General features: G+C 43.7%; 1 protein-coding gene across 1 annotated transcript; it reads right to left on the bottom strand.

The window, feature by feature from the left end:
• Nucleotides 1-3,237: 3,237 nt before the first annotated feature.
• On the bottom strand, nucleotides 3,238-10,511 carry LOC121729145 (caseinolytic peptidase B protein homolog). Its single transcript, XM_042117545.1, has 5 exons — nucleotides 10,105-10,511; nucleotides 8,012-8,063; nucleotides 6,477-7,579; nucleotides 3,825-4,150; nucleotides 3,238-3,414 (listed from the first exon to the last, which is right to left on the bottom strand). The coding sequence occupies exons 1-5, from the start codon at nucleotides 10,310-10,312 to the stop codon at nucleotides 3,262-3,264; spliced, it is 1,842 nt and encodes a 613-aa protein (XP_041973479.1). The 5' UTR covers nucleotides 10,313-10,511; the 3' UTR covers nucleotides 3,238-3,261.
• Nucleotides 10,512-10,824: the final 313 nt, after the last annotated feature.

Below are 10,824 nucleotides of genomic sequence, written 5' to 3'. Positions count from 1 at the left end.
ACAGTTAATCGGTTCGCCGATGTTTCGCGGTTCGCAGCGTCGGTGCACTAGAGGCGTTAAAACTAAAATATCCGCAGCCACTATGCAAATGACACCTTATAATATATAAATATATATAAATTCGGTATTAGTTCCGATATTGCGTATACGCCAAAACATCCTTGGAGGGTTGTAATTATTTTGGATCTCTGTTACTTTTAAGTATCTTATATATTTAGTTCTCATTGTTGTTTATACGAGCGTAAAGTTTCTATGAACAAATTCACTGACCAACATTAAAAGTAAAATACTTAAGTTGTAAAAGTAGCTCAGTTACCAAACTGTACTTATTACAATTTTTTTTGTACAACATGAGGCCTATGAAACGACGCACAGGGCGGGGCAGCCTTATTCCTTGATAATATGTTAGAAAGAAAAAAAAAATAAGTACAGCTTCTCAAAAAGAGTAAACGCCGAACGAAATGCATCTACGCGTCGCGTTGCTCTCTGAAATGACCCTAAATCATTAAGTATGGGCTTGTCCACATCTCCACATCACGACGTGGAACGGTGCGGTAACGTGGCACGGTACGTTGACATGACGTGTAAATTTATTTCTTCTATCAATAGCAAAAGCAGAGAAAACGTATTGTGCGGTCCACATCTAGATCAGCGGGGCTAAAATGGCCGAGAATTATATTATGAATCATATTCATAATCAATTCATGTTTAACAAGGCATGGCGACGTACGACGTTGCTATATCGTGATGTGCATTGTGCATTTTACGTTACGTTAGATAACGCAAATTTGCACGTCACATCAATGTACCTGTTATATCTCGGGACACGTCAATGAAAGATGGGAGTTGAGCAACTGATTTATTGTAATTGACAATTGTAACACTGTCGATGCGCATACACAACAGTACCGAGCCATGTTATCGCACTGTTCCACGTTGAGTTACGTCGTGAGTCGTGACGTGGACATTAGACAGGCCCTAAGCGGTGTGCCTCGCTTATTCAGTATTGTATTCTGTTCTCTAATCTCTTATTAAAAAGTGGCCTAATAGCGAGGCCTCATAGCACCGTTGCGTTGTGTCGTCGTCGCAGCGACATATCGACGCGACGTTTCATTTCATTTTTTATTATTATGTCATGCATAACAAAAGATGAAGTGAAGAATATAGCTCGAAAGGCAAAACCGCTCTAGCGACATAACGCTGCAGCCAGACTGCAGCGGAGCGACGCGAAACTTCACGTTTCTAGAAGTTCTAACTGACATTTTGTGTCGCATAGGGCCCCTTTACACGGGTGACCATAGCCACAAGAGTCGGTAGTACGGTGGTCCCCAACCTTTTTTTTATGTGGGCCACAAACGTAGTGCTTGGTGTCGCGGGTCGCAACAAAAATGGTTTTACTTAAAAAATAACATTCTTCAAAATTAACTATAGAGTGGAAAAAAATTAACGACTATCACGTAAACTTTACGTTATTTTGCCGGTGGGTATGAATTTCAACATTGTTTAACATCACGCGGGCCACAAATAAAGTCCCGGCGGACCGCGCGTTGGGGATAGCGGCTATACTTAGTATGACAATTCGGCATGCGGCGTATTGCCATTTAAACAGTCGATTCTCGCCGTGCGGCGTAAATCGTGCGGCTATACCTAGTCACCCGTGTAAACCAGGCAGTAGCGTCGCCGACGCGTAGTGTGGCTTACGTTATATGATTTCATAAAGGCGCAGCGCAGACGACGGACTATCCATGACGCAGACGTGTGCGTTACTGCATATAATTGCATAGGTTCTATTTCCACGGACTAAAAAAAGCGTCACGGATAGTCTGTCGTCTGCGCTGCGCCAAAAGAATATTTGGCCGTGACGTGTCGTGTCGCTCCGCTGCAGCGTAGTGTTGTCAAGTGCGGTCTCACAGCTGCATTGTTGGTGCGCGCCAAAGCAACGTAGCAATGTGGCCTCGACCGCTTATGTCGTGACAACATGTGGCCCCTTTGCAACGAACTGTCGGCTGTCGCACAGCTACGTACTGTTAGTAAACACTCGCATTTATTAAATTATTTCATTACAATATAGGACGGCCTCTCAGGAGCCTGTGGTATTGTGGCCTGTGTATCCGGGCTGGCCTGTACAACCCGGTCGAAATATGTGTACATACTCGGCTGGAAAACGACAACTGGAGTCGTCAATGACGTCAACAAATTGGGTTACTATATCAGAGTAGTTGATTCATAGGCAGATGGCGGCCCTACCTAATTTGGTCGCGTCATGTCAAACTATGTCAATAGCTCACGACTAAGGCAGTAATAGCACAGTGTAGGAGGCACGCGCACAAGTGTACCCAGTACTGTGTAGTCACAGGAGGCCTTCACTGCGGTCCGTCGTTGGCGGCGCCCGCCGTCCGCCGCCCGCCGCATACTCGACTTATATTTTGTAAGGACTTGTTGTTTATTTATACATTATATTTGTATATAACGGTGCGAAATTTAACAATAAATAAGCACTACACATTCGGTCGTTTTATTAACCTTCTTAAAAACATAATTTAAAACGGTGACTGTACAGACAGCCCTATAGGGCTAATTAAGGAGAAGTTTTTCTTAAATTATTACCTGAAACCCGTGTTCAACTCATATTATGTTACTTTTTAGGGTGTTACCTGTCCAGAGCCTTAAATTACCACTAGGGAACCCATAGTGACGTAACGCGTAGTGCGGCTTAGCCACTGACCTCTATAATACACTGGACAGGCTATGCCTAATGCCGTACAAAATAACAGCAATTTTTTGTGCCGATTTGAAGCGCCGCGGTGAGCGTACTGTGAACTAATTACATAGAAAATTACAACCGCCATTTGCAAAATAGTACTCACTACTGCTTTCACATAGCAATCAGCGCCAATATGGCGACTTTCAAATAGGAACATTTTATTGATAGCGATCGGCTGTCCAGTGTATTATAGAGGTCAGTGGGCTTAGCTCATACGATAATACCAGTACGAAACAATATTTGGCCTTGACTTGTCTCGTCACTCTGCTGCCGTGTATAGTTATTGGTGTAGTACCCACCTGCATCGCGCTATCGAAGTTTCCGGGAACGGCAAGATAAATACAACATAAATACAACTATGACGTCCGTGGACTTCGGACTGACCGAGCATGCTATCTCGCTCGGTCGGAAGATCTTCGTGAAACTATCAACTCCGAAAGTAGATTATTCAATGAAACACGTACACTGTACAGTATGTGTCGTCGTTTATTCGGCAACTACAGATCGAGCGGCGTGTAGTCGGTGTCGTGCGGCGCTCGCACGGCGATGTGCACGCGGCCGCCGCTCGCCGCCAGCCGCACGCTGCAGCCGCGACACACCGCGCCGCGCTCCGCCGCCAGCGCCAGCCGACCCGCCACGCGCCTCTCCACCTGCATATAAAAATCCTTATTAAATTAATAGCAATTATGGGGAACACGACATAATTTAATACTTGAAACAAAATAACAAACATCACTTAAATTATTAAAACCAAACACACTAATAACGAAGATAAAAACAAGGCAAAAAAAATATATCCACAGCCGTCTGAAAGTCGGTTAAAAAGAAACGCAATTTGTCGATTTTCTTTAATCGAGGGACACAACCTAATACGTAAAACAAAAGAACAAACAGAACTTAAATTAAACCCTAAAATACATATCTGATAACAAAAATATCACAAGCTTAACAAACAAGCTACGTAATTTATCTTTTTTTTTTATCCAATTTTTTTTAAGTAGTAGTATTCTAAATACAGTTTCTAAACGGCAAATCTATTATAATGCCTCCAATAATGTACCTCGTGCTTGATGCTGCGCGCGCCGTAGTGCACGTCGTAGCCGTCGGCGAGCGCGCCCAGCACGCCGCCCTCCCAGCTGAGGTGGACGCCGTGGCGGTCGCGCGCGCGCTCCGCCCACAGGCCAAGCTCCCGCGCCACCAGCGCCAGCAGCTCCTGCCGCGAAAACGGCAGGAAGTACACGATCTCGTTGATGCGGCCAAGAAACTCGTCGCGCCCGAAGTGCCGCTTGAGGATCGGCCGCACCACACTGTCCTTAAACTGCCGCGACACCTCCACCTCCTCCTCGGTCTCCTCACCCCCTTCACCCCCCGCGTCCGCCGCGCGCTCTGGAATGTCAATAAATTTTATATTTTTACTAGAGGACTCCCAAAATTTGTTTATCGCGCCAGAACTGTACATTTTTCCGGGATAAAACTATCCTATGTCCTTTTCCGGGACTCAAGGTATCTCCATGCCAAACAGCCAAATCGGTTCAGCAAGACAGACAGACAGTAAGACGGACAGACAGACACACTTTCGCATTTATAATATTAGTATGGATTAGGGTTGTTGAGGAAGTGATTATGAGGAAGAGGAGGAGGAAGAGGAATTGTCACGCGCAAATTTAGAGGATGCGGATGAGGAAGAGGATATTTTTTTGAGGAAGAGGATGCGGATGAGGAAGCGGAAGAGGAAGTACGTCCATATAGTACAGCGTTTCCCAATGTGGGTGATTACGCCCCCTTGTGGGCGCTGAAGATCTAAAGGGGGGCAGTGTGGGACTCAGAAAAATGGCGGCGTTTTGTAGAGGCTGTGGGGGCTAATATTACCGACAAATTTAAATTAGGAAAAGAAAGTAGGTGAAACAATGGGGGCACTAAAACATATTTTGTTCTCAAAGTGGGCAGTGGACAAAAAAGTCTAGGAACCCCTGATATAGCACTACACTTCGGTATAATTTCGGTTTTCGATAGAAATCAAATTATTAGATTGAAAACAACGCTTGCTATATTATGTCAATAAAATTAAAACAAACAAGTAAGGAACAGCGCGAGTGGCGAGAGAGACAAGGAACGAGGAACAGCAGCGCCCGTTCGGTCCGGCATCGCGCTCTGGCGTGTGCGTTGCCATGATTGGATACGCGACGCGCATGCGCAGTGAAATTCCTCATAAATTCCTCCTAAATTTTGAGGAAGCGATAGCGGAAGAGGATTTTTGTATTTTTATTTATGAGGATGCGGTAACGGTTGAGGAACCCAAATTATTGCGGAACTTCCTCATTATGAGGAAGAGGAAGAGGAATCCTCAGCAACCCTAGTATGGATGTATGCTGTTGTCTTGGTAAATTTTAAGCCGACTCTACAGTAGGAACCTAGTGTTAAGCATGTTGGAATGAGTTTCATGAAAGTAGTGGCAGCACGTGGGCAGCACGTTTGAAACTACTTTCATTAAAATAATAGTGAAGTTAACAATAAATATTTTACGTAAAAATATGTGTACGTATACACTCACACAAGCAATCAACGTGCGGCATGTGCCGACTGGACGTCAAAAAAAGAGTGCTGCTTTCATTAAAATAATAGTGAAGTTAACAATAAATATTTTACGTAAAAATATGTGTACGTATACACTCACACAAGCACTCAACGTGCTGCACGTGCAGACTGGACGTCAAAAAAAGAGTGCTGCTGTCATGTATCACACGTCTCTTTTTACCACGCAGTGTTACTGATAGTGACATCTCTCTTGCTCAGGCCTTTGTTTCTCTATTCCGCTAGGTATATTAACTTTATGCTTAAAACCAACAGTATTGCCAACGACATGGCTCTGTCAACATCTAAGCTTTATTTTGCGATGCAAAACGTTGCAGTGCAGAATACAGATATTAATATACAAAATTAAAAAATTGGCCAAGTGCGAGTCAGACTCGCGCACGAAGGGTTTCGCACCGTTATAGAGCGAAAATAGGGAAAAATTGTGTTTATTTTTTGTATGAGTGCCCCCCTTAATTATTTATTTTATTTTAATTTTATTATTCAAATATATCAAAGTACACACATAATTGAGGATATTGTGAAAATTTCAAGTGTCTACATGGTGCCATTATGGATTACGAGCCAAAATTACCATAAATAATAGGCCAAGTGCGAGTCGGACTCGCGCACGAGGGGTTCCGTACCGTTATAAGAAAAGGAGGCCCTATTACTAAGACTTCGTTGTCTGTCCATCTGTCCGTCAGCCTGTCTCCAGGCTGCAAATCAAGAACGGTAACAGCTAGAGAGTTGAAATTTTCACAGATTATGTATATCTATTGGCGATATAACAACAAATATTAAAACAAAATAAAATTAATATTTAAGGGGAGGGCTCCCTTATAACAAACGTGATTTTTTTGGCATTTTTAGCTTTTATATCAATAATGGTAGGTACTCGAAGTTTTCACTAAGTTTTCATATATGTGTTTTTTAATATTTAATAATTATATTAAAATAAAATAAAAAATTAAGGGGGCTCCCATACAAAAAACACAATATTTGGCCTAATTTTGCTCTATAATGGTACGGAATCCTTCGTGCGCGAGTTCGACTCGCAATTGACCGTTTTTTTTATCCATTGTATAGGCTAAAGCATCTGGTTAGATTCTAACTAAATATGATACAAAAGATGGCCGACCTTTGTTTGGGGTGTTGGCGGCGTCAGTCTGGATCTGCATCTGGCGCTGGTGGGCGCGCACCTCGGCCTCACGCCGCAGCCGCAACCCGTACTGCGCGATCTCGTCCGCCGCCAGGTTGGACGTCATCACGAAGATGGCGTTCTTGCACTCGATGAGCTTCCCCTTGCCGTCCGTGAGGCGGCCCTCGTCGAACAGCTGCAGCAGCACGGTGAGCACGTCCGGGTGCGCCTTGTCCACCTCGTCGAATAGCACGACGGCATCGGCGCGGCGGGCCAGCGCACGCGTCAGCTGCCCGCCCTCGTCGTGGCCCACGTAGCCGGGCGGCGCGCCGATCAGCTTCGCCACCTCGTGCTTCTCCTGGTACTCGGACATGTCGAGCCGGACGAAGGCGGCGGGGTCGTCGCGATGCACGTAGCGCGCCAGCTGCTTCGCAAGCTCCGTCTTGCCGATGCCCGAGCTGCCCAGGAAAAGGAACACCAGAGGGTGCTCGTCGTCCGCCCAGCCGCTCTCCTTGCGGCGGACGGCGGCCGCGACGGTCTCGATGGCGCCGGTCTGGCCGACGATGTGCGCTCGCAGGCGGCGCTCCAGCGGGAAACGGCGCCGCTCCTCGGTCGCGAGCGCTGCGGCGCGCTCATCCCAGCGACGCGAGTGCTCGACGATGAGGTCACGCGTGGCGGAGGGCTCGCGCGCGTAGTGTAGCGCGCGGCGGCCGGCGTGGTCGCGCGCGGTGGGGTCTGCGCCCGCCTCCAGCAGCGCGCGCGCCGCCGCCGGCGAGTCAGCGAGCGCCGCGTAGTGCAGCGCCGTCCAGCCGAGAAAGGAGGCGCGCGCGTTCATACCGCTGCAGAACTCGTCCTCGCGGCGCTGCAGCACCTCGAGCGGGTGCAGACCGGTGGCGGCGGCGGCCGCGGACGCGCCGGCGTACTGCTCGCGCAGGTCGGGGCGCGCGCCCAGCCCGAGCAGCTCCCGCACGACTGCGGGCTCGTCGTTGGCGGCGGCGACCATGAGCGCGGTCCAGCCCAGCGTGTGCCGCCGGTCTGCCGGGCCCTCGTCCTCGTCGCCGCCGCCGTGCCGCTGACCACTATCACGAATTGCCTCTACCTGTCTGTCGAGAGGCACAATAATGTGAGATTGTGACAGTTGACAAAATTTTTTTTTTATGAAATAAGGGGGCAAACAAGCAAACGGGTCACCTGATAGAAAGCAACTTCCGTCGCCCATGGACACTCGCAGCATCAGAAGAGCTGCATGTGCGTTACCGGCCTTTTAAGAGGGAATTGGGTAATAGGGGAGGGTAGGGATGGGAAGGGAAGGGAATAGGGGAGGGTAGGAAAGGGAATAGGGTAGGGGATTGGGCCTCCGGTAAACTCACTCACTCGGCGAAACACAGCGCAAGCACTGTTTCACACCGGTTTTCTGTGAGAATGTGGTATTTCTCCGGTCGAGCCGGCACATTCGTGCCGAAGCATGGCTCTCCCACGTATACAATACTTAAAATTTCTAAATAAAAGAGGACACTACCCTATTTACTTCTTACCTTTTGATTTCTTGTATGTTCCCAACTTGGGCAGCTCTGAAAAATTTCTTTTCTGTAAAAACATTGTGGCTATGTATATTTTATGATAGTGATAAATATTGACATAAAAACAAGGAATGGTCTCATTTATAATTCTGTCTACTACATTTCATACTAGAAAAAATACCAAGATGCACAAAGAAAACTTTTTAACACAATATGTTTTTGAACTTTTATCTTATATTCATGTTTTGACTTTTTTCTTACTTCTAAAAATTCTAGGAAAGCTCAGTTTCTCTGGCACTTCCATATTTGGAGGCATGGGTGTCACCAGGTTCTGGGCCAGGAGGGGGCAAATTACCCAGGTTCTGGGCCAGGGGCTAAATCAGATTTTTTATAAGCTAGGTGTTTATATAGAAATAGCTGTCCCGGCAAATGTTGTTTTGCCCATATTATTTTATTGAAGTGACTAAAATATATTAAGTATGGCGCCATGATCGTTCGACCTGATTCTCTTAGGCATTTTCAAATATTTAAGAAAATAATTGAATGCGCCAATGCGACAGTTGAATGAAAGAAGATGACGAAAATTGAAGGTGAAAGTGCACAGTGTGGAAATAGCTATATCTATACTAATATTATAATTGGGAAGAGTTTGTTTGTTTGTTTGAACGCGCTAATCTCAGGAACTACTGGTCTCATTTGAAAAATTCTTTTACTGTTGGATAGCCCATTTAACGCTACGTATAATAGGAGCGAAGAAATAGAGGAAAATGTGGAAAAAACGGGGAGAAATTATTTGAAAGGGCTTATTTGAATGCGCTAATCTTAGGAACAACTTATCCGATTTGAAAAATTATTTCAATGTTAGATAGCCCATTCATCGAGGTAGGCTATAAGCTATATTTTATCACGCTAAGACTAATAGGAACTAAGAAATAGAAGAAAATGTGGAAAAAACGTGGGAAATTGCTTATTTGAACGCGCCGCCCACTTCGCTACGGGCCGTACAGTAGAAATCGTAATATTTTAATTTCGCCATAACTTCAAAACCAAACGTCCAATTTTAATCATTCAAAGACCAAATAACATAAACTGTACTTAGTGATGAAATAATTTATTTTGATAAGGATTAATAGAATGAGTAAAATAAACTCGTTTAAATGTAGTCCAAAAAAATTCAAGATTTTTTAAATAAAAAAATGGTTGTTGTGCCTCACTAGTCACTCTAGACAAGACATAGATAGGTATAGTGTATCGTGGATTTTTTTGTAGATATTTATAAGATCTACAAATAATTGGAACATTTTATGGTTCTATCTTTTATAGTTTAGGCAGCGTACGCAAAATGAGTAACTTTTCTGGTAGATTTTTTACACCTTGTGTCCGAAAAACCCAAATATCTTACGGAAACCTACTTTTCCTAAATTAAAATTAAGCCTATGTTACTCGTGGATAACGTAGCTTTCGAATGGTGAAAGAATTTTCAAAATCGGTCCAATAGTTTTTGAGCCTATTCATTACAATTATACAAACAAAGTTTTCCTCTTTATAATATTAGTGTAGATAAAAAATTAATATTTTTTAGTTGTAAAAATATTGTATTGCAAACAAATGGCAAAAATTCGTTTTCTTAATTTTAATTTTTTAAAGATAAAAGTACTAGATAATATACTTAGTAGGGACGTCAACATGATTGCCCCCCCCTCGGTACGCCCAAGTCTGGACAATGGTACAATATTCACCTATTTTTCTATTGAGGAGTTTTTAATTTCTCCTCACACCTCAAAAATGCTGTCAATGGGTCCCTAGACGATCAAATTTTTAGTGTAATATCATTAAACAATTTATTTGACAATAAGATCGAAAGGCAGGCGCATTTAATATTAAATCTAGATGGTCAATAACAATGCACAGTATGTGATATTACACAAAAAAATTGGTCCTCTAGGGGCTTGCTTACATAAATACAGTAGCCAATACAATATAAATAATATGTAATACATATTATGTATTTAGTATAATAAAGTGCTTGTTGCTATACCATATATCAATGTGATTCAGGAATAGTAAATTGAGAATGGATTGACATAATGTATAAACTGGTTACATACCATTGAATATATGATCAGCAGCTAACAGCGCGAGACCCATGGAAGCTGCGCCAAGTGTATATCTCACGTTAAAATTTCTGCTTCTGCTTCTCTGGTGTGAGTCTTGAACAATCTGAGGGACTAGGCAGTGTCGCACTGGAATTAGAAGACATCGCGCACAGGCAGCCCTGGTGCTATAAACTCTCGTTAATGCTCCTCGAAGTGCCATCTCAATAAGTTAGAACAGGAATGTTTATTTTATGTGTTTTCATTAAAACTACTTATGGTTCATAGTATAATATATATCCACTTTATCACATAGCTTTCTTTTCACCATTCTCAGCAGACAAAGTCAGAAGCAATTATTGTTTAACATTGTTTTCTTCTTTTTATGAAATAAAATTACATCCAATTACATCAGTGTGTTTTCTTTTCAAAGAATTTGGGTGAAGTTTTAAAGACAACTTTCAATAATTGTCAAAAAAGATGATCAGCTGTGAGCACAGATTAGCTGTGGGTTAGCGCCATAGATAAAGTTATAGGGTGAACATGACTAGTCATTGGACAGGGCACAATTTCGTCAAGAAACTTACAAGCCCGTTTCGTGGTATCTACAAAATTTTTTTATATTATATCATAGACTATTAAGTATCCAGGTTCATAAAGTAGAGTGTAGACAATGGTGTAGACTGTAGACTAAAAGGGGTCCGTTCTTTTCTTAATACATCATACGATCTGATT

The sequence above is a fragment of the Aricia agestis genome, chromosome 7 (assembly GCF_905147365.1).
Source record: "Aricia agestis chromosome 7, ilAriAges1.1, whole genome shotgun sequence".
Taxonomy (NCBI): Eukaryota; Metazoa; Arthropoda; class Insecta; order Lepidoptera; family Lycaenidae; genus Aricia; species Aricia agestis.
The sequence above is the reverse complement of the archived record's forward strand: the minus strand, read 5'-3'. Positions and strand labels throughout refer to the sequence as shown.